Here is a 26,332-nt window from a genome sequence, read left to right as displayed (position 1 = left end):
AAACTATGTTCTGAGCGAGCGAGCTGCGTACGCCAGGATAAGAAGAAATGAAGAATCTTGTGAAATCAAAGACCACATTATTTTGGTCAGTATGTTAATGTTTGCGTATAAATATTAAACTCAAAATTCTTTAATACGTACAATCAATCAAATAAGTCAATTTATTCATTTTTATATTTTTTTTTTCATTTTATCTATCTTACTTTCTATATTTTGTTGTTTCCAAACTGGATTCTTATTGAAAAAATTCTTATTTAGTGTTCTCATATATTCGAAGATGTAACATGTTCAGTTGTAAAATAAAATCAGAGAAAGAAATAATTAGAGCTAAAAAAAAACACAATCATTTTAAGCAAAAATGTTCAAAGACAAAAACAAGATAATGAAGATAATAATCTCCAGGAAGTTGATTAATCAGTCCAAGTATGAATGCCATAGCCGTGAACAACACGATAAGAACCACTATTGCTTAAACGGCATGTGGACCGAAAAAAATTTGAACATATAATAATAATAATAGTAATAATAATGTGGAAAAAGATGAAGAATATTAATGTGATGAAATTGAATTTGAAGATTATTATACAGTTGAAACTAAGGGGTATATATTATTTTATTAGTTGTTCTTCCCTTGAGTATTTGAACTTTCTGAAGTTATAACTACTCCAGATGCTGTCTCCGATGAAGTACGTTGCTGAGTCTGTGAATCTGATCATCACACCAATCATAATAAACAGTCAATAATAACAAATATGGCAAATTATGAGTTTTAGACTCACCTTAACATGATAATACTAACAGAAAATATACGAAGTTTCAAGTTTTTGAAAGTTCCGTGTAGATTAGTCGCAGTTTAAGCGTTTAACTATCTCAAAACAAATATAGAATCTATTGAACTACAGTTTAACTGTGACAAATATTTTATGATGTTCTATTTAACGATAACTTAGCTGTTACAAATTTTAGACTCAGGACAGTGGTCTGCCTTACACGTTCTCAGAGACGGTGATATGCCCTCTGTCATGAGAATATGCTCCATTGATCTCATGATTATTAAGTGAATAGTGCTTCTTTTTTTTTTAGACTATAGATAATGAAAATTCATCAATTTTCTCAGTTGGGCAGTATCTAAAAAAACCAGAGAATGCAAAGTGGGCCAATGCATGGAAAGCAAAAACCATTTTGACTGGATCTTTAAAGAATTAACCACCATGCACAATTCCTACAGAAACCACATGCATTCACTGTTACTTTATATGATGACCCTCTCTCTCTCTCATATTCATTGACCCATACATACATAATACGGTTAATAGCACAACCAAGACAGCTCATGCACATGGGTTTTGTGTTACCCATGTGGACCCCTATGTCCACATGTTATAGCAAAATCATAACATATATTGTATGTCAGTGAGTAAGTGACCATCACAATTCATGTAAATATTCAACTCAAAAAATACCATCAGAGACGACGACTCTGACACGTTGACACTCATAATAATTTTTAAAATACGAGAAAAGGAAATTACCGGTCGGAGAAGGGGAAGGAGACGGATGCCTTATTATTGGTTGCTGATTAAATGGACGATATGCAGGAGAGAAGGGAGCGCCTTCGATCGGTGTAGTAGGGTAGTATAGATAGGATGGTCCTGCTGGTATGCGATGTGGTTGAGGGGTAGAAAATGTACTCCTTGGTGCAGCTGGTTGCACAGAATAGCCATAATAATATGGTGAGGCCATAGTTGAAGATGATGGTCCATACACTTGTTGGTAGTATTGTGCTTGCTGAATCTGAGGGTTATACATTGTGGCCTATACTCATAATTACAAATCATTTATCAGCCCAATAATTCAAATTATTTAATGTTTCAAAAATCAGATCAGAGATCAAACTAATGAGATCGATAATAATTTAATGAATAAGTATATTGCAGAAGGAACCAATAATCTAGGTATTCTCTCTGCGTGATACTATTTCTCATTAAATTGAAAGAGATCTCTTATTATTAAATCAATCAACTAACTAAGTTGTTCGGGTCTATTTTAAAAGCATAGTACTATCAAGTACTAATGTGAAAATTAATGAAAAAATTATAATTTTGGATGATATTAATTGATTATGGGAGGGAGATGCTTACTTGATGGTACCCATATTCAGGAGTGTAGGTGGGGTAGCTGAAAAAAAGAGATGAAACGAATTGAATTAGAAAGCATATAAGGAATGGAAAACGTTGAATGCAGTAATGTATTTTTTTCTTAGAGAAGCAATAACTTAAAATGGTAGCCTTCTATTGTTGTGGAGTAGTAGTATAGTAGTGAAGTTAATATTGTAAGGTTTTTTCGGTGACGAAAATTACAAGCATTAATTTCATATCACTAGCTTTTGGTTGTCTTGTGGGGACCTTAAATTGATTAATGTGTAATCAGATTTTATAGCTATTGTACCATTTCCTCTTTGTTATATAGTATTCAATATTATTGTCACAAAATTATTTAATTCGAACAGATTAATTTTATAGTCTATTATCACACTCATTTAAAACAGAGCAAAATTCTATATAAACTAACTTAATATACATGTTGTTTGTAACTGGTAAGATTCGAACTCTAAGACCCTGGGAAGTGCATACTCTCTCAGGTCTCAAGTTTTCCGCAATATGTCAACTCTTGGTTTATTATGTTTTGAAAAGTATTACTAAATTATTGGATTGTTGGAGAGAATAGGCAAAGTTTGGACAAGTACATGGTAATTTAATTTTATTATAAGAAATGAAATGTGAGGATTTTGACACTGACAATGAGAGGTACTGTAATTGGAGGGGGAGCAGTCAAGAGACATATGTAGACAGCAATGTGTGCGTCTATATGCAGTTATATAATTAATACCATGGACCAGTTTTCCTTTGACTGTCATAACTTACCATAACATGGGTAATAAATAAATCACCACACAGTAATTTATTAACTCACCCATATGGTTGGTACATTACTGGTGCTGCTGCTCCTCCTCCTGCCATTTGTGCTGCCCCTCCCGCCGGAACACCACCGTACCCAACTGCTGCCGCTGCCCCTCCTGTCCCTGCTCCTACTCCCCCACCTTGATATGTACTACCTCTGCCTGCATTACACTACCAATGTCAGAATAGCAATCTTAATCAAATAATAAAAACACTCCTATCGTCCACAAATCTCGATTCAACTGCTAGAAATCGATATTACTATATTGAAAGTTATTACTAGGTTCTTGAACTCTAATATTCACAATTGTAATCAAGTTTTTAGAGTTTATTATCATTTCTTCTATAGAAAAAAAATACCATATTAAATAAAGGAATTTCTATTTAAATAAATACTATGATCTACTCTCTCTGACCTGAATTATAAGCAAATATTCTATTTTTTGGTTGATTGAGTAATGAATGTATCTGGTCAACATAAAAGACTAGATACATTTATTTTTTAATGAAACTAAAAAGAGAATATTTAATTGTAAATTTATAATATTTCTTTTATTACATTGTTTATATAATAATGATATACCATGATTAAGTTGAAAAGTAAAATAAAAATTATTATTAATCATTATTGTAAAGTTAAAAAATTAAAGCATGAAAAGAACCTCTTGGTGGTGAGGGTCTAGGACGTCCTAGAGAAGCAATGTTACAATTAGCTCTTCTTCCATCAATTACTGGATTCGGATCAGCACAAGCTCTTCTTGCTGATTCCGGATCACGAAATGTTACCTACAATTTCAATATTTATCATATGATATGCATCATCAAATGAAATAAAGTGAGATAAGGAGAAAAAGATGGAGACATACAAATCCGTATCCTTTAGATTTTCCTGTGTTCTTATCAGTGATAATGACAGCTTCAAGAATGTCACCAAATTGTTCAAAATATGTCCTCATTTCATCAGTTGGAGTTTCCCAAGCTAGTCCTCCAACAAAAACCTTAGTGAATGTTGTGTCTCCGAACTGCGATCGGTAATGCGGATAAGCCATTGCATCAAATTAGCAACAAAATTTGCTACTGTTGGCTAATGTAACTGTTGTTGTGGTGGTTGATATTGTTCTACTAGTTTATGCATGCATCAAATCAACTATTTTGGTATTCTCATTCTTTGATGAGTCTTTCTTCATCAAAGTTTTCTTCTTCTTGTTTTGATTTGTGTTTGTGGTTTTTGCTCTTTCAACAACACCTCTTTGTTCTTTTCCAATAGAAGAGAACAGTTGAATTTTAAGAGAGAAAAGAGAGGTGGGTATGGTTTATGAATATGATGATGATGTGGTATGGTGGTTTGAAACAGAGGTGTTAGTTAATTAAAAAATGAAAAATAATATGAAAAAGTTTTTTTTTATAATTATTTTAATGGAAAAGAGGAGAGAGAGGAGGGTAGTGGAGGAGAGAGAAAGAAATGTGACAGCTGCAAACAAACTCTAATATGCTGGCTAAAGAGAGAAAGAGGAGAAGGTAATGTAATGGTTTTTGTTATATATCATTTCATATATAAGTGACAGCTGAGATAATCTAGTCTCACTTGAAGTGTGTCCTCCCTGTCTTTGCATTAATATACTCTCCTACCATCCAATCAATTTTTCTGTTTTGACTTAAACAAATAAGTCTTATTTCATTTTTTCTTTTTGGCCTAGGTTCTTCTCAACCATACTTGTTATTGTTCCATTTCAACTACATGTCTAATTTATGTTTTAAATATAATAATTAGTTTTCTTTTGAAGAATAATGGTTTTTGAGGTAAAATATGTGTCAAGTATATTTCAGTCGCGTTATTCTTCAGTCGGCTTTGTCGATAATTAAGATTTGATCTATTCAGAGAAATTTTCTTCCATGCGTTTATATTGAATACTAAATTATTAACCACTTAGACCATGTGTCTATAAGATCGATTTAAGATTTTGGAAGACTTTGTGTATGAGATTGATGTTAGTCACGTATTGGAGTTTTAGATTAACTATGTTAAATGTATGTAGCCAGTAGAGTCTCATTTTGTTGTTTCATTCCAACTACATCTCTAATTTATGTTTTAAATATAATAATTAGTTTTCTTTTTAAGGAAAATATGCGTCATGTATAACTCAGTCGCGTTATTCTTAAGTCGGTTTTGTCGATAATTAAGACTTGATTTATTCAGAATGATTTTCTTCTATGGACATATGTTGAGTACTGAATCATTAATCACTTAGACCATATGTCTAGTCTATAAGATTGATTTAAGATTTTGGGAGACTTTGTTTATGAGATTGATGTTCTTCACGAATCGGAGTCTTATTTAGTCATAGATTAACTATGTTAAATGTATATAGACAGTAGATTCTCATTTTGTCACAGTTTAACCACCGCAAAATGAATAGTTTTGAGTTGTTGTCCATTGCATTCTTATTTAGCCACAAATTAACTATGACAAATGTGTATAGAGACTCGTTTTTCCACAATTTAACCAATGCAAAATGTGAGTCTTTGTGTTGTTAGAGTCATATTCAACCAAAGATTAAGAATGTCAAATATGTGTAAAGCCTTGTCTTATCATAGTTTAATCGTGACAAAATAGAATACTTTGTGTTGTTAGTTACTATGCACACTTTTTTAGACGATTATATGTGTCTATCATATCTTTAACATTTTTGTAATTGTCTATTAATTTAAAAAAAAAAAAAAGTTATATTAGAAATATACCGATATTTTCCCCAACAAAAGATATGGACCCTATGATCATCATCAAATGGCTCTTTAAACATGAAAAGAAGAAACTATATAATTGACTCAAAGAGGTGCGTGCTATGGCTGGCAGCTTTGGACACAAATAGTGAATAATCTCAAAAAAATTTAATTCAATTTCACTTGCTTTTTCCAATGTGTTTTGTTTGCAGAAAAAGCTTTGCATTTGCATGTGTGTGGTGTACAGAGTGAAAAATACTAATTTAAAGTTTTAATTTGACCTCACTCCTTTTCCTCTGCCGTGTCTTTTGTTGGTTAATTATAGTTGATTATAGACACAGACACATGTGCTCTTCAGTAATTAACTGCACCAATCATATTTTATTTTCTTTTTGATGGGACCATATAGTATATCCCACCACATGACCCCAAATCCATTAATCATAAGCTATTATAGAACCAAATTGAAATAAGGTAGTTTACAGTTAGGTTTGAAATTAAGGATATATTTAATATTCTTTTGAGTAATCTAAATTAACTAGAAATTGTAGCAACTTAATGAATTTATATACTATCTTAACTTGGTAGTTTTTTTTAGAGCATAAAAGGCGAATTACTATATAATATTTAAATTTAGTCACGGTGAAATCATAATTAAATAGATTTTATAAAATATTTTTTATAGTTAAATTTTGATTAATTAAGATATATAATTGCTATGTCATAATTAGTGACAAGGAGTGATCTTGTCGAGCAAATGTCCTTAAAAAATGGGATGGAACAAATATTTAAAGGTATGATCCTAAAATTTAGTTTGTCCGGTAAATAATTAAAGGAGAAGCGGACGCAGACGCTATATCTTTTAAAGTTAAAATTATAATAATTTATGTTAATGGCGATGCATGCAAAAGCCTACAAAAGAATATAATTGAGCAGGGTAAACACGTTAGAGAGTGCGAGTCTAAAATTTTAATTTGTTCTAATTGTGACTAACTTACAAGAAAATCTTTAAAAAATTAAAACGGCTTCGATCTTAACAAAAGCTAAGAAATATGTTGATTGTCCAAACACGATTATTCGGTTGTTAGTTATTTATTTGCTATATGAAATGAGTTGTTAATTATGGTAGGATAAGATGTCATGTTCTAAGGTAGGATTAGGCAGCCACGATGAAAACAAATGTGAAGACTTTTATGAGCTGTATATATCCATCACCATCGTATCATTCCCTAATAAATCATGTCATTAACTAAACAAATGCAAATGTCAAGCTAATATCGCACTTATTTTATTACTAATGGTAGACCATTATCTTGTCCACAAGCAAACCAGAATGAGAATCACAAAAATCAGTCTTCCTGGCACTTAATTGTCAAGAACTTTTCAACAATGATTTTTTTCTCATTAGTCTTAGTTGGATCATACACGTTTGCCACTCCCCTTTTGTTGCTGACCTTGGCTTTAATGATCATATACAGTTAATTTTTCTATATTTTAAAGTATCATGATCACTTTTAGTGTATTATAGAGCATCTTATATCTTATCTGTATTTATATGAGATGATAGAAATTGTAGTTTTGTTTTGAGTTTTTCTTGTACCTAATAATCAGTGTTTGAGAATGATTCATAATTATTAGAATTTAGATGGTAGTATTCTATATCACTTGTCATATTGAAATTTTAATTCATTCAAATAATAATTTGGAATTATATAATTGTTTTGTAGTTGTACACGTATGTATATTGATCAAATTGTGTAAGCAAATATCGCGTTTGTTGTTTGAACTTTCTATAATATGTTGTTATTAGTTGTTGTTTTGACACAAAATTTTAGGCTTAATTACACAAGAGATTTTTTAAGTTTTTTCTGTAACAACTTGTTCTTGTAAGTTTTTTCAACAACAACTTAGTTTTTAAATTTTTTTTTAATTAGGATCTCAATTTATATTTTTTTGGATATTATTTTATGTATTTAGGATACTAATATATGTATTTTGCTGCAATTTTATGTATTTTGAGTGATTGGTTTAATCAAAGATTAAAAAAAAAAATGATTAAAAATGGTAACTGTGCACACATTAGTTAACTTAAAGGATTAAGTTGTTAAAAAAAACTTAAGGGACCAATTTGTTAAAATAAATAACTTAAAGGAACTCTGGTATAATTATACCAAAATTTTATATAGTGGTTGCAAAGATGGTTGTAGTCACATTATGTTCTATAATATCTCATACAAATGTAGTCAATGAAAGACGAGTCGTAGCAAATTAAGTTTGTAAAACTCAATCTCTTGGCTAGTGAGAGCCCATGGTAAATATTATAGAGTTTAACCTTGAGGATGTCCGAAGACTTTACTTAAATTAGAGAAGTCATATTGTCAAGTCCCTAAAGAATTACATATAGCTCCACCAAAGATGATGGATGTAACACCCCAATTCTAACTCGCAATCATAAGCGAAAATCAGAGTGCATTTAAAAATATTCATCAAAGATGGGATGTCACATTTCGACTTAACCAAACAAATATACTCATATTGCATTTAACAAAGATACATAGCATTCGGAAACAAAACTTTATCCACAACTTCCAATTTCAACATATAAACATCTTTCAATTCAGCTCAAAAAAAAAATATCATCATGGAATACAACAATTAAATAATAACGACTAACCCCCCCGAGTGCTACGTATTAGAGCAAAAGACACCAACTCGACTTGCCATAAAGCAACATAAGGACTTCATGAAGTCACTTCGAACATCCACAGCTAATCTTGAATACTTGTCCATTTCCCATGGTAGGGGAAATAACAGCAAAGGGGTGAGATATCTTACAATATAAAGGAATGCATGATAAGTAATATAGGAGATATAGATGATACATAATTTCACCACTTCGCATAACATAACATCTTACAACAATTTTCATCGCAAAACAACTTATCAATATAATACAACTTTCAAACGGCAACAACGTCATTAATCAATTAAGACAACATATCCAAATTTACAATTATACTATCATTACGTCACAACAAACATGTCATCGTCTCAACAATTCAAATCACATAATTAACTTATGAAATAGCAACAATGTCAACAATCAACCATGACAATATATGCAATTCACAAGTAAGATTCCAACACATCACAACAACCATCTCATCATCACGTCACAACAATACAAACACAATTCAAATGCAATTCAAATGCGACTCGACTTATACAAATGCATGTGGTACCAATTTGGAGTAAAACTCCCACCGTCTCGATTTTTCCATTGGGCACACCGTCGCTATTTTCCAAATGGATGTGACACAATGAATGCAACATCCACACCAACACAACACATACAACATGAACAATAGGTCACAACATCACTCAAAATCACCATCGAACATCATCAATATAATGTCGAACTTCAACAACAAAATCACCATCATTCATAAGAATGCATCACGTCATTATCACGTCACCATGTTACATCATCATACAACAAGAATTCATCTCACAGCAACAATTACATCATACAACAATCCAATTCAAGAAAGGGATTCCCAAGAGTTTCCAAAGATATTCAAAGCATATACAATGGAAAGACATCAATTACAGCTTCACCGAGGTTTAAACGACATTGAAAACAGAGTCGCAGATCCAAAGATACATCAAATCAAAGTTTGAACAAGTTTTGCACAGCAAGGTCCGCTTAGCGGCCTTCAAGCGCGCTTATGGAAAAAAAATTCAATAACCCCGCTTCAAGCGGACTAAAATAGTAGTGAAATACAAACCAGGCTCCGCTTAGCGAGCCATCTTTATTTTTCAAAAATAAACAACATATAATCATATCACATATCATGCCAACAATATTGTTATCAATCAACACCAATTCACATTTACAAAAATACGATTCAAGTAACATGTTATCACTCCCATATAAATCATACTCATAGTATCCACCAATTCAACATCTCATTATACATGTAGTAAACAATTGTTAATACATTAGCGCACATCCTCGTCAATTCATCACGGTATACAATATGAATAAATTGCAACGTATCATATCAACACATACTATTCACATTTCATCAAGCCATAACACATATTCACATAAAACAACCACATCATAATTAAGTCATCAAGTAATCATTCTCCACAAGGACATTCAAATAACACATATTTATTCACACACATCATGAATATTACACCACATAACATGCCATCACAATGTTATTCACAAATTATAAAGTTATAACGCACATATACATAATTACATGATAACAACATCTTAATTAATTCATCATGTGCTAACCATTCCACTTCTATCGCATAGATAATTTCATTAGCTTCTCAACTCTTCGAACGACGCATAAAACGGAGTTATGGATCAAAAGTTATGACATTTCAAAGTTTCAAAAATATTTTTTACAGCAGGGTCCGCTCAGCGGGTTGGGGTCCGCTTAGCGACCACGCGATTATGCAGAAAAATACAGCAGCGAACAGAACTACAAAAATGCTATATCTCCATCCAAAATCACTTCCAATCAACAATTCAAAGCATATATGATCAGTATACATCATTTATCATCATCAAATCATACCAAAACATGCTTAGACCACTAATTTCATGAAATCTAACATAAACCCTAATATTTCTAAAACTATGAAATTGAAAGATTAAAGATGATACACCAATCACAACCTTACTCACTCACATAAACCTCTAACAACTCATCAAAAGCTCAGCAAATCATTCATTAATTTCAACATTCATCAACATCACATTCATGGATTTCAATTATGAAACCTAATCTCTACCATACCCATCATCATGCCAACTCTTAGAGAGTAAAAACCCCACCCTTACCTTAGAAAAAGCTTCTCCTTCTTCAATGGAGTTCTTCCTCTTCGTGCCATAGCTTTCCTCTTTCTTCCCTTCTTTCTCTTCTTTCTCTTCTTTCACCAAATGAGAGTTATGTCTCTAAAACCATAACTCTCTTACTATCCTTCTTTTCTTAATTGGGCTTAACCCACAATCCAATCTCATTGTTTTATATTCCTTCCACTTAGGCCCAATTCATAACATTCCTCTAATTACTCAATTAAGCCAAATTACACACATAAATAAATAATCACATAACATAACGAATATTATTGCTAATAATATTCCACAACTACAATTGATACATAATGCAAATAATACTAACTCACAATTATATTTCTCCGACTAATCCGACTAATAAATCCGACCATAAACTTAACTGCTCAAATCAACATATTAATCCAATTACGCCTTTAGAATAATACTGATAAATTCCGACTTCGACTAATTCCAACGAATAAATCCTTGATCAATTTAATTAAATACTTAATTCAATTCGGGGCGTTACAACTCTCCCCCGCTTAGAATATTTTCGTCCTCAAAATTTCATCCGACATAATCGTCCTCAACTTCTCTTCCAACTCTCCGATACTCAGTTGCGTTTGACAACACTTTGACTACCAAAATAACTCAATCTGACTTAAATCAAGTGTCAATTATTCGACATCTCTAAGACATACTCGTTAAGAACTTACTAACCACCTCAGGAATCTCTCGACTTACCAACACTTAAAGTAGCAACAACTATAACACGATTTAAATGTGGAGATACAATTTCACCTCATCGACTTAGAAACAGAGTCATCACCGCTCAACAATACCTTGACATATGATTCTTAAGGTAGTAACCAACAACAATATCACGACAACCAAAACAAAATCACTATAACATCAACTTAACAAGATTGTTCGACGAATACACCCAACTTCACCATCAAATAACATCCCTTATATCATTCGTATAAACTCAACAAGTATTCATAGAAAATACCACATTCTAACACGTCGTCCTTATCTCAACACTCACCAAATCAAACATGTAGATAAAGACATACCATTCTCCTAGGCTTCTGATACCTAGTCCTTCACCTCTAATAAACACACACGCATGGAAACCACGCCACCTTACACATCCGTTGCGCAACTCTGATAATCCATTTTAAATCACCGTCCACATTAAATCTTTCCGTCAACTAAATGGTTCACAAGTCTTAATCTAGTTAAGACTTCCTTAAACATCCATCACGAAATCGTTGTTCACTCGACATCCTCAATCCTTCACTTTGCGATGTTATCTCGCCTATAAACCAGCTTCTCCGGCCTGTTTATTACTTCACAACTATTCATGGATACTTTCCCGTTAATTTCCACCAACCAGAGAGCAACTATCTTCACGACGTAACATTCATCCCTTTACGCACTATCAAGCTAGCAAGATACGTCTATGCCATCCAATCACGATTTCGTCTACTATCAACAAGAGATTAAGGGTGATCAAGTCCTCAATTTGTCAATAGATAGCCGACAACCATAATGGAGTATAAACCGTCATCACCAACATCAATAATGTTCCTTTCCAACTTGTACTCATATCACCAGAAGCACTGTAATTCCATGATTCACTAATCTTCCAAAATCATCCGAAAAAGCTAACACCGACGTCTTGCAGCTACCTTCTTAAACACCTCTGACGATACATCAAAATAAAATTCTTGTACGCCATTATCAACACTTTTTATTATTGAAATCATACTCATCTCTGCGCACTTCCAATTCTTACTCGTGCTTCAGAACGTTTCAACAACTTCAATAGCTTCTACTACTGTCTCAATCACTTACAATAATCCTACAGCAAGGTCTACCACAATACCCATTAAATCACTGATCCAACATCGACATCTTATGCAAGGCTGCTCAAACAATAACTTCACAGTCCATCAGCAGCACTGGAACATCGCAACTTCTAAATTCCATCTTCTAGAATTTATTCTTTTTACTTAACAGTTACCTTCATAAACATCCGTAACTTGAACCACACTTGCTTATCACCAATCGCTACATTGCTCCTCATCCTTCAAGTAGTGAACATCAACAATTCCTGCTCACCCTCTTCCTCAAGAGATTCCAACTTAACTAGCAACAAAAATCTTAAATACAAGTCACCTTCGATTCGGGAAACAACAAAACTCCCTCGACACTTGCACTGTCGCCAACATCAGCATACTACATCCTACAACCGAAACATATCCGAGAAGCATAGTTTCTCCCCCACTTAGCTTCAAACCAACTCGTGCAAAAAACCAATCAGAAGAACAACAAGTACCGATAGTGTTTCACAGACTCGTCGTGTACACGGGAATAAACAACATTAGACAACATTGGCCGTACAGACCGACCGGCTCTGATACCACAAATGTAACACCCAATTTCTACCCCGCAATTATAAGCGAAAATCAGAGTGCATTTTAAAATATTTGTCAAAGATGGGATGTCACATTTCGACTTAACCAAACAAACATACTCATATTGCATTTAACAAAGATATATAGCATTCGGAAACAAAACTTTATCCAACAACTTCCAATTTCAACATATAAACATCTTTCAATTCAACTCAAAAAAAATATCATCATGGAGTACAACAATTAAATAATAACGACTAATCCCCCCGAGTGCTACGTATCAGAGCAAAAGAAACCAACTCGACTTGCCATAAAGCAACATAAGGACTTCATGAAGTCACTTCGAACATTCACAACTAATCTCGAATACCTGCCCATTTCCCATGGTAGGGGAAATATTAGCAAAGGAGTGAGATATCTTACAATATAAAGGAATAAATGATAAATAATATAGGAGATATAGATCATACATAATTTCAACACTTTGCATCACATAACATCTTACAACAATTTTCATCACAAAACAACTTATCAATATAATACAACTTTCAAAACAGCAACAACGTCATTAATCAATTAAGACAACATATTCAAATTTACAATTATACTATCATTACGTCACAACAAACATGTCATCGTCTCAACAATTCAAATCACATAATCAACTTATGAAATGACAACAATGTCAACAATCAACCATGACAATATATGCAATTCACAAGTAAGATTCCAACAGATCACAACAACCATCTCATCATCACGTCACAACAATACAAACACAATTCAAATGCAATTCAAATGCGACTCGACTTATGCAAATGCATGTGGTACCAATTTGGAGTAAAACTCCCACCGTCTCAATTTTTCCATTTGGCACATCGTCGCTATTTTCCAATAAGGCCACCGTCGCTTTTGCCAATACGGTCACCGTTGCTTTTGCCAAAAGGCCACCGTCGTTTATGCAAATTGATGTGACACAATGAATGCAACATCCACACCAACACAACACATACATCACGAACAATACATCACAACATCACTCAAAATCACCATCGAACATCATCAATATAATGTCGAACTTCAGCAACAAAATCACCATCATTCATAAGAATGCATCACGTCATTATCACGTCACCATGTTACATTATTATACAACAAGAATTCATCTCACAACAACAATTACATCATACAACAATCCAATTCAAGAAAGGGATTCACAAGAGTTTCCAAATATATTAAAAGCATATACAATGGAAAGACATCAATTACAGCGTCACTGAGATTCAAATGACATTGAAAACGGAGTCACAGATCCAAAGATACATCAAATCAAAGTTTGAACAAGTTTTGCACAGCAAGGTCCGCTTAGCGGCCTTCAAGCGCGCTTATGGAAATACAATTTCAATAACCCCGCTTCAAGCGGACTAAAACAGTAGCGAAATACAAACCAGACTCTGCTTAGCGGACTGGCTCCGCTTAGCGAGCCATCTTTATTTTTCAAAAATAAACAGCATATAATCATATCACATATCATGCCAACAATATTTTTATCAATCAACACTAATTCACATTTACATAAATACGTTTCAAGTAACATGTTATCACTCACATATAAATCATACTCATAGTATCCACCAATTCAACATCTCATTATACATGTAGTAAACAATTGTCAATACATTAGCGCACATCCTCATCAATTCATCATGGTATACAATATGAATAAATTGCAACGTATCATATCAACACATACTATTCACATTTCATCAAGCCATAACACATATTCACATACATACATGTTATTAAAACAACCACATCATAATTAAGTCATCAAGTAATCATTCTCCACAAGGACATTAAAATAACACATATTTATTCACACACATCGTGAATATTACACCACATAACATGCCATCACAATGTTATTCACAAATTATCAAGTTATAACGCACATATACATAATTACATGATAACAACATCTTAATTAATTCATCATGTGCTAACCATTCCACTTCTATCGCATAGATAATTTTAATAGCTTCCCAACTCTTCGAACGACGCATAAAACGGAGTTACGGATCAAAAGTTATGACATTTCAAAGTTTCAAAAATATTTTTGACAGCATGGTCTGCTTAGCGGGTTGGGGTCCGCTTAGCGACCACGCGATTATGCAGAAAAATACAGTAGCGAACAGAACAACAAAAATGCTATATCTCCACCCAAAATCACTTCCAATCAACAATTTAAAGCATATACGATTAGTATACATCATGTATCATCATCAAATCATACCAAAACATGCTTAGACCACCAATTTCATGAAATCTAACATAAACCCTAATATTTCTAAAACTATGAAATTGAAAGATTAAAGATGATACACCAATCACAACCTTACTCACTCACTCACATAAACCTCTAACAACTCATCAAAAGCTCAGCAAATTATTCATTAATTTCAACATTCATCAACATCACATTCATGGATTTCAATTATAAAACCTAATCTCTACCATACCCATCATCATGCCAACCCTTAGAGAGTAAGAACCCCACCCTTACCTTAGCAAAAGCTTCTCCTTCTTCAATGGAGTCATTCCTCTTCATGCCATAGCTTTCCTCTTTCTTCCCTTCTTTCTCTTCTTTCACCAAATGAGAGTTATGTCTCTAAAACCCTAACTCTCTTATTATCCTTCTTTTCTTAATTGGGCTTAACCCACAATCCAATCTCATTGTTTTATATTCCTTCCACTTAGGCTCAATTCATAACATTCCTCTAATTACTCAACTAAGCCAAATAACACACATAAATAAATAATCACATAACATAACGAATATTATTCCCAACAATATTCCACAACTACAATTGATCCGTAATGCAAATAATACTAACTCGCAATTGTATTTCTCCAACTAATCCGACTAATAAATCCCACCATAAACTTAACTGCTCAAATCAACATATTAATCTAATTACGCCTTTAGAATAATACCGATAAATTCTGACTTCGACTAATTCCAACGAATAAATCCTTGATCAATTTAATTAAATACTTAATTAAATTCGGGGTGTTACAGTGGGGGTAGGTGTTCTCTTGCTATTTCTGTAACACCCTAAAATCTCCAACACATAATACTACGAAATAAATCAAATATAACAAATTATTATATTTAGAGTGTCACATATCACATCACAAACCTTATCCGTAACACTTTTTAAATAAAAACATATAATTCAAAGCACCTGTCATCACATGCCCGACTTTATTTACGGACATCGCAGTGGAATTAATCAACAAAATAAACTCATCAATTAAATAGGTCTCATAATAATGTTTTATCTGAAATTAAAGGAGTTATGGAAAAAACGTTCAACATCAAAACAACTCAAAAATATTGTTATAACTCTCGCAACAACAACTCATAGTGATATAAATCATAAATGTCCGCTCGCCTGGTGTTACAGATCAGAGCAACGAGAATCTAAAAGCGCATAAAATAGAAAAGGAAGAATATCCTCAACGCCATCCTTCAGTTCTAATGCAGCTACTTATCTACTTGCTTATCTTTACCTCTAAGAATAAGCACAGAACATTACAAATAATAAAGGAGTGAGAATATGCTCAAAATATATAGGTGCAAAATAAATGTGAGGGCAATTTAAAACAAAGATACCCTCTTTCGTACATTTCAATCACAATAAACAGCATAACTCATACGTGTTATTCAAAACAACTCAAATGCACAACCTTTATATAATGCAATCCAGACAATGACTAAACTCATGCATGTGGTACCAACTTAATTAAGGTTTTTCATACGAACCAGGTCCCAACATTTGAACCTGGAGCCCTCTCATTTGAGCTCTGGACAAGTCACTAGTCTCCCCATCTAAACTTGTGACTCGCCTTTTTCACAATAACGACAATATATAATGCATGTATATATAATGCACAAAAACAACTAAACAACGAATTTACAGTCTCACATCTGACCATAAATAATCCTGCACAACAACAACAACAAAGTAGTCCCCACATTTGAACTACACACCATAAATTCAATTATATGATCATTACATAATTATCACACAACAACGCAATTTCATCATCAAGTGATTAATTAATTGAATTATTTAATCAAGTAAAATTCACCAAACATACCAAACAGTAGTCAAACATCGACCACACGAGGAAACAACACTGAAAATCTAACTCAGTAGCTGAAAATGCAGCTGCTGACAAGGTGACGACCAGCTCAACGTCAGCGGGACGACCGTCACCCTCTGAAGACCATGACGGTCTCCTCGTCCCCCTTCGCTGACTACCTTCAGTTATTTATAGCGTGTGACAACAAGGTCATGGTAAGCGTGACGACCGTCACGTTGTAGCAGTAATAGTTTTTTGCGTTTACTTCAACAAAGTTGTTCCGAAACTCCAATTTTTTGCCCCAAAACACCCAAATCGATTAGAATCAATAGAGAATTAACATATTATCATCAAAACATCATACCCTATCAATTAACTTATAAAATAATCAATTATTCGCCACTTTTGACCTTTTATATCATCATAAACATAACACACATATGAACACTAACTCATACCAAATTCACAAACAAGAACATACAATTTTCATGGTAAAATCAATGCACGAAAAATCATATAATTACACCATTTATATAATGTTTTCATAACAATTTCATTCATATCATCCATCATTCACCAAGGGAAAAAATAGATAAAACCTAATGGAAATTAAGGACTTCTCCCTACCTAATCATGCAATTGACACCATATTTAGAGTATTCTCCCTACCTTGAATTTCTTGCAAAGCAAGCTCTATAACAATGGCGATTTCTTCCCAAACCCTTGTTATTCCTTTCCTCTCTCTTTGCCTCTTTTTCCTTTTCCTCTAATTCTTCAAAAGAACACGTACTGGCACAATTAGGCTCTTCCTAAACCTTATTTGTTCCAAAACCTAATTTTAATTTTTTAATTATATCACTTTGCCACAACTCTTTTACTTCTCACTTACTTATCCTTATATTTCTATTAAGTCAAAATTCCAGCCCAACACTTCTATTTTTTAATTTTTATTATATTTTAATTTTACTTATTTAATTAAATAAATATACCATACACCACTATCCCCTAACATTATATACACATATAGATTTCACCAAACATCAATCCATAGCACATAAAAATCATTTTAAATAACTAAATAATTCACAAAATCAATTAAATAAATAACTTATATAAAAGATTTTTTTTTAAAGAAACCAATTTTTTCAAAAAAAAATTACGCATATAACCAAACTTTAAAATTAAATACATAAAGGGTCTTTTTTCACTATTTTAACACATTGTCGCAACCTTAGGTGGCGACTACACTTAATTTTAGGGCAAATCGCCACTTGCATTGGCGACTACACTTAAATTTGAATTTTATTGTAAATTGCGGCTGTTTTGAACCGCCACAAATTTATTTTAATTTAAAAAAAATGGATTTGCGGCTGTTTTGAACCGCCACAATTTACAAAAAAAAATAATATTTAAGTGTAGTCGCCAATGCAAGTGGCGACTTGTCTTAAAATTAAGTGTAGTCACCACCTAGGGTGGCGACAATGTGTTAAAATAGTGAAAAAATGGTCATTTATGTAATTAGTTTGAAAGTTTGGTTATATGCGTAATTTTTTTTGAAAATCTTGGTTATTCAAAAAAAATTCTAAAGAAAATGGGGTGTTACAACTTCCATCAACATTAATAATTGTAAAATAGATATTTAGAAAGTTCCATTTAACTAGATGATATTCAGTGTTACCAGTCAGAGATTTACAAAAGCAAGTGCAAAATGAGTCTGTCATGCAGTGGGAAACAAGGGAAATATGATTTATACATGAGAGATGCATGTTAAGTTTTTGTTTCATAAGGTCCATCAAATCCGAGCAACAAATAAGACACTTTAATTGTGAGAACTTCTATTTTTTTTAACAATATGTTACTATCATGAGTCAAGAATAACTCTATATTTAAAAATCCAAGATTCATATAAAGGTTTTTAAAATCACTACAATCTTTAGCATAATAAAGAATGAACCAACTTCTAAACCACATCTTACATAGCGAAGGGGATTAATATATATATATATATATATATATATATATATATATATATATATATTTATATATGCTTAAATAATCTTTCGTTTCTTGTAAAGAAATAACCATATTTGCTTCTTTGATCTTCCTTATCTCCATACCAATCAGCATCTGAATAGCAATTAATCACAACTTCTTTGCTTTCCTAATTTTGTGGAAACAAGATTCCATACTTTATTGATTCTTTTAGGTATCTCAGAATTCTTCTTGCAACCTTCATGTGTGACACCTTCAGTTCATCCATGTATCTGCTTATCAATCTGACGGAGAAACCTATATCATGTATGTTATTGCACATATACCTTAGAGATCCTACAATTTGTTTGAACAAAGTGACATCGAGCTTGTCCTCATCTCCATGCTTCTGCAATTTTTGATTTGGTTGGACAGGTGAGGATGTAGGATTCAAATTATCCATCCTGAATCTCTTAAGTATTTCTTTGACATACTTCCTTCGATGTAACATCATACCTTTCTTGGTAAAATTCCATGCCTATGAAATATGACAAGTTTCCTAGATCCATTATTTTAAATTCCCTTTTCATCAACTCTTTGAACTTCGACAAGTTCTCCATGTTATTTTTAATTACTAGCAATTCATCGACATATAAGCAGATGGTGGTTATATCTTGTTCCATGACGTGTACATAGAAACCATAGTTAAACTTGCATTTGATGAATCCCAATTCAACTAAGTTTGAGTTGATTTTATTGTTCCATGGCCTAGGTGCCTGTTTAAAACTATTGAGGTCTTTGTGCAACTTTTACACTTCCCTTGATTCCTCATGTATCATAAAACTAGGAGGTTATGTGACATACACGACTTCATCTAGGAGATCATTCAAAAATACTGATTTCACATTTAAGTAAAATGTCGACCAACCTTACTTGCATGCCAAGGCTACCACCAATCTGAGAGTCTCCAATCTTGTTACTAGTGCATATACTTCAGAGTAGTGGAGGCTTACTAACCTTGCTTAATGTCTTGCAATTGACCCACTAAGATTGTGCTTCAACTTGAACATACACTTCACTTTGATAGCTTTTCTATGTGTTGGTAATTCGACTAGCTCCCATGTGTTAATTCTTTCAATCGCTTGTAACTCTTCGACAATAGCTCCCTTCCATTGTTTATCCTTTAAGGCCTCACTATAGTTGATTGGTTCAGCACCTGCAAGTAAAGTGAAATAAACCAATTCTTTATCTGGTGTGACTTCATCATTCCTAACCACTCCACAGTCATGAAGCCTTGCTGGGATAACTCTGGTTCTTTGAGGTCTTTGGCTTGTGTTACCCACACTTTCTCTACTATTTGCTTCGAATTCGGTTGTTATTAGTGTCATTAACTAGAATTTCTTCGTGCTCACTAATTTTTTCATCAACGCCATAGCTCATCAATGGCTTGTTAGTTGCATAACCTAAATTCCAATCCCAAGAAAAGTTCTCATCAATCACAATGTCTCGACTCAACATGATATTATCATTGATTGGATTGAATAGTGTGTATGCTATAGTTTTTAGATATCCTACAAGAATCATAGGTTCACTTTTATCATCAAGCTTCCTTCTTCTTGCATCACTGATGGTCGTTTGTCACTCCATACTTCTTTATGAATCTTGTTCTTTAATTTCTTAGTAGGGCACATGTTCATAATATAAACAGCAGCGGTGACTCCTTCACCCCCATAATGATTTTGGCAGATTCTTCTATTTCATCATGCATCTTGCAGTGTCTAATATGATCATGTTTCTTATTTCTACTATTCCATTATGTTAAGGTGCGTAAGGAGCAGTTACCTCATGATCAATACCATGTTCTGCACATAACTCCTCAAATAGCTTGGACGTGTATTCGCCACCTCAATTTGTTCGCAAAACCTTGATATTCTTTTAACCCAGTTTTGGACAAGCATTTTTAATCTCTTAAAGATTGCAAATACTTCGTCTTTGCGCTTGTTCACATATATGCTAAGCTTTCGACTATACTCATCGATAAATAAGATAAAATACATATTTCCACCAATGATATGATCCTCAAACAGGCCACATATATTTGACTATACTACTTCTAGTATGTAGGAGGATCTCATTGACATAGTCGAAACAAACAACTTTCTAGATTGCTTTTCTACTAAGCAACCTTCACAGAGTTTTCCAAACATCACAAGACTTGATATACCAGTTACCATATCTTGAGTAATCAGTTGATTGAGTGACCTAAAATTCATATGGCCAAACCTCAAATTCCAGAGCCAACCGTGCTTGTGGTCGACAATTATTTTTAGGCATTGTACCTCAATCAACCTAATTGTGGTCTTAAATGTCGTATTCTTCGACATAAGAGATTTTAAGACCATATGATTATGAGTGTCGAACAGGTCCAAGGCTCCATCTTGTTATAACAAGATTTAATTCTGCATTCAATCTTTATGTTTTGATGATAAGAATACATATATTTGTTATGTTACAGTTTTGTACTCTAATAGCTTCTTAAGTGTGCATATTCACTATTTTGGTTGATTAAGGATTGTTGTCTAGAAAATTAACAGAATCAACGTCAACACAACTATTCAACTAGACATATAATTTTCATGTCATCTATATATATATATATATATATATATATATATATATATATATATATATATATATATATATATATATATATATATATATATATATATATATATATATATATATATATAAATGAGACATCTTTTCCTTCACAAGTCGGTTTCATTTTACAAACTAGTTTTATATAATTGAGTTGAATTCCAGTCAAATTTGAGTAAGATATTCTTCTATCAACAAGTACAAAACCATGTTAATTTTGCATATAATGTTTATGCAACTTTTCACAAGTGAACCAACCATAGTATCAAAGTCACAACAACACCAACAAGCACACGTACCCACCCCCACCACCCACAAAGAACAGATCAAAATCCACACACACAAAGAGAAAGGTAAGAGGCAGAATGAGTCATTATCTAAATTGTTGCCAGCGTTAGGGACGAGGAGACAGCTATAAGGAAGGACCTTGTGTTTTTTTCTTCTCTTATGTTTATTTAAAAAACCCTGCAAAAATAAGAGTCCGTGAACTGGCATAGTCCTCTCCACGTGGGGTCCTTGAGAAACTATGAGCTGGATTTCCATCTACTATGGTTATTTCATTTCAAACAAAATGTTGACATTATAGAAGAATCATATCACCAACCAACCTGGCTTGTTTTCATCAACCAATTTCAACCAATCAATTTTCATTTAAGTATCTTTGTGTTGTGAGTCCAAAATACTTGTTTGCTAACCCACTAAAAATTTCAGAATATAAAGCTTTCTATTGATCATATTCGTTTCTTGTAGAATTCTACTTTGGGGTGATATATTAACCTTAGTTTCTTGCCTCTTTTCTTTTGGTCAATGACCATCATATCTTTTGTTTTTTATGGTCTAGTAATTTAGTAAAATAGATTTTCGTCTTTTAAAAGTGAATAAATAAAATATTGCGTGTTCAAATTCAGGTTTCTGCGATTGTTGGATGTTGATACACAACTACAATTTAAATGGTTTAATAAAACAAGTGAAATCATCTTTATTATATAAGATTTATGATTTATCAAATTTTGTTTTTTGAAAATTCTAAAAAATGTCATAACAAAATTAAATCGTCTAACTCAATTGATAAATATGCGCAAAGACATCTGACTACGGATGCATGAGTTTGAACCGAAACATCTTATTAATTTTAAAGGTTGAAATGTCAACCACTAAACTATTAGAAGAAAAAAAATACAACTGTGATAAAATTAGGGGTTCAATTTTTTTTTTACATAAAAATATTTTATTCAAATGATAAAATAGAGATCATTACAATAAATTAATTAAAGAGAGTAGATGTAATGTTGTTTGACATAAAAATATTTCATTCAAATGACAAATTAGAATTTATAAAAGAAATTTATTGAGGAGAGCAAAGGCATTCCGTATTTATGATAAAAATGTAATACTAAAAGGTAAACCAACCAACATATCAACTAAATAAGAAGTCACCAAATTAATGTGCATGAACATAGGGACAACAACCCAATCTCTATATTCTAGCCTCTAACTTACTAGTCACTTTCACCCTTGATTAAAGACACCTAGATGATGAGATGCCAAGATCTCAAAATCTATCTAGTTATGGATAAATTTTTTTGGTTGTATAGGCATAGTTCAACTATAAGAAAATCTCCCGTTGTACTACTCATCTTTGAGTTTTTTTTAGGATCTATTTGAACCACATAATTTTAAAGCAACTCATTTAATTTTCAATCTAATGGTACAATTCAAAATAATTTATATTGAGTCTCACAACTTTACTTTATATATCAATATTTTATTCATATTAAATAAAAAAAGTAAAAAATAAAACTAAAAGATAACGTTGAGCAATAGTTTATAGTAATACTTTTAATATTTTTTATTCAAAACAACCGTTGCATTGCATTGCAACGTTCGTCAGGCTGTCAATGTTCCATAACAACTTTTTCCAAACTAGTATGTGACATGTGGCGAACGGTTAGAAGAAACTAACCGCTGGAGATGCTCTAAGTAGTCTATAAGATTTATAAAATACGAGGAACATTACTTCGAGGGATCATGACAAGAGCTATTTACACTAAATATAGGTTTTTTTTTTCTCAACAACACCTTTTTGTTAAAAAAAATATGAGCATATAAAAAATATAAAGATATTCTATGAAATTCGGTATAGTATATCATTGTAACTTTATTAGAAGTAAAGTCTCAATTATTTTACGAAAGAATTGTTTGTTTTCCTTCTTTCATGTAATTTGTATTTATATGATTCTGAGATATTTGTGTGCTTAAGACTAATCAATATTCTAGTAATGTTGTTGCTCTCTTGTGTGAACTTGGCCCCTAATGACAATTAATTTGTTTTGAATTGATTAAATTCTTTTTTTACTTGGTTGTCTTCTCTACATTGATGCTGAGTCATCTTGGTCGATTTGAATCTTTCGTCATGGGTCGAGCCGACCTTAAAATTGAGGCAGCTCTCCCACCTTTCCTTAGTATGGCATCTTGTGTTCTCACTACAATCTTACTATAGCCCGACTTCTTCCCAGGTGGTCCTCCCTATAGTGTTGGTGAGGTCTTTATCTTGTCGGATCCATCTCATTGAGTCATAGTGTCCTTGAGAAAATAGACCTAAAGATTAACAATCCCCCAAGCATGAGGTGCGCAGGGGCGTAATACTTTGAGTAGAATACCAAGATGTTACATAATCCCTCAAGCATTAGACGCATAGGAGCGAAGTGCTTTGAGTGGCAAACCTTTACATTGAACAGTCCCCAAAGCATGTGGCGCACAAAGGAAAAGTGCTTTTAGTGGAATACCACAACATTATATAATCTCCTAAGCATGAGGCGCATTTGGGCGAAATATTTTGGGTGTTGGGTTAATATTTCTCATTGGCCAGACTCTTTCTATGTTTGAGCCCGGTAGTTAGTCAATATCCTTGTGTCTCTGAGATTTGATTTATATCGTACCTTTCTATCTACCTTTTGAAACTATCATTTTATTAGCCTAGTGGCTTGTTTAAAAGTATTTTTTTGTTCTTTGATGTATTGATCAAACATAACTTGGTAATAGATGTGTTGGCCTAAGCTTTTCAGTTTCTTTGACTTTCTAGAGTTTTAGCTATTGATGATGTCTACTTCCTTTCATCCACTTTAAGTATGAGGATTTCGTCCTCATATAGGGTTGTGCGTTTACATTTCAAATTCCTTTCACTTTTTCTCAACGTTTCTTCTTCTCAATGGATCGCTTATATGTTCTACTCACCACTTTGTTCTTCAAATATCACTAAAACCATATATTACTTTTATTCATTGGTGTATTTTCTTTATTATTTCTATCCATGGTTTCTATTCACAATTGTGATTTGCATATAAAAGTTATCGAGCCTAAAATTAATTTTGAGGAATATGAACTATGGACTTAAGGTCTGAGGAGTTTATAATGGGGTAGTGTGCAAATATATTGGAGGTTTGTTGACCTGGAGATGTTTAATAGTTATGATAATTTATCTAGCAATAGTTCAGGTAGCTGTTTTCCCAATGACAATAATAGTGACTTGGCGTCTTCTTCCTCGGGATTGGTTAAGTCTAATATGGCGCTCTAAACTTTAATGAGTTTCATCTTCTCTGAGGAATCAATGAATATTGATGTTTTATACCTTGATGAATATTGAAGGATAGATACACATCTATCATATATTGCAAATGACGTCAGGGTAATGCTAGATTCTTGTATGGAAGGTGAAATGGCAAGCATGATGAGGCCTCGTGGAATAAGGGGTGAATAGTTCTACTTTTATACTAGAGTAATTATCAATTTTAGGGTTTGCATCTCGCTTACTATCGTTCAAAATAACATCCTAAATTACATCAATGATGCCTTTATTGATTATGTGACTCCATACACAATAGTGGATGAATTGTGAAGGTTTTAATAACGAGTTTAAAATAAAATCATGTTCCAAAGCAATGTTAAAAAAATATTTCATAAAAAAGCTTTTGGATATGAAGCGGAAAAACGAGATTAAAAAAAATAAGAAGAAAGTATAAGTGTTAAGAGAAGAGAGATAAAACCCAGGATTTATAGAGGTTTAGTCTTAATGAAGTGTCCTACTCCTCTCCCTAAAAACTGATTTTGGGTGTATCCAGTAATTCTTTAGAGCATTTAGAAGGTTAAGCACATGAATCCCCTTGTACATGGAAATGAAGTTTCATGTCAACTTCAAACCAAACTTCAAACATAGGAATGAAGCACTTTGTCTTCACTCCAAACAGCAAGTAGAGATTCAAGCGGTTAGTCTCTAAGTCAGACTCAAATTTTGCACAAGCTGATCTCAAACTAAGTAGGAGTTTGATGTTAGCTATCCTTTGAACTGAACTGAGGTTTTACACAGGTTGAACACAAACCGACTTGATATTTTTACTAGGCTAATCTCAAACCAACTAAGCTATTACACAAGTTGAACGTTTATTGATATTTATCTCTGGTTACTTAAAAAATACCAAAATGATGGAAAAACACCTTAAAATATGGTAGGATCCTATGTGTGGCTGGTGTCGGAAGCCAGTGGTTAGAGATGCAGTCACATGCTAATTAGATTGAGGCTCATGGACCCATGC

At 32.8% G+C, this 26,332-nt stretch overlaps 1 protein-coding gene across 1 annotated transcript; it reads right to left on the bottom strand.

Moving 5' to 3' along the window:
- Nucleotides 1–321: 321 nt before the first annotated feature.
- Nucleotides 322–4,458, bottom strand: LOC131617279 (uncharacterized). Its single transcript, XM_058888600.1, has 6 exons — nt 3,827–4,458; nt 3,623–3,746; nt 2,974–3,121; nt 2,142–2,178; nt 1,533–1,815; nt 322–708 (listed from the first exon to the last, which is right to left on the bottom strand). The coding sequence occupies exons 1-6, from the start codon at nt 4,007–4,009 to the stop codon at nt 617–619; spliced, it is 867 nt and encodes a 288-aa protein (XP_058744583.1). The 5' UTR covers nt 4,010–4,458; the 3' UTR covers nt 322–616.
- Between the last annotated feature and the right edge of the window lie 21,874 nt (nt 4,459–26,332).

This window comes from Vicia villosa, linkage group LG7 (genome assembly GCF_029867415.1).
Source record: "Vicia villosa cultivar HV-30 ecotype Madison, WI linkage group LG7, Vvil1.0, whole genome shotgun sequence".
In the NCBI taxonomy this organism is placed as follows: domain Eukaryota; kingdom Viridiplantae; phylum Streptophyta; class Magnoliopsida; order Fabales; family Fabaceae; genus Vicia; species Vicia villosa.
The sequence above is the reverse complement of the archived record's forward strand: the minus strand, read 5'-3'. Positions and strand labels throughout refer to the sequence as shown.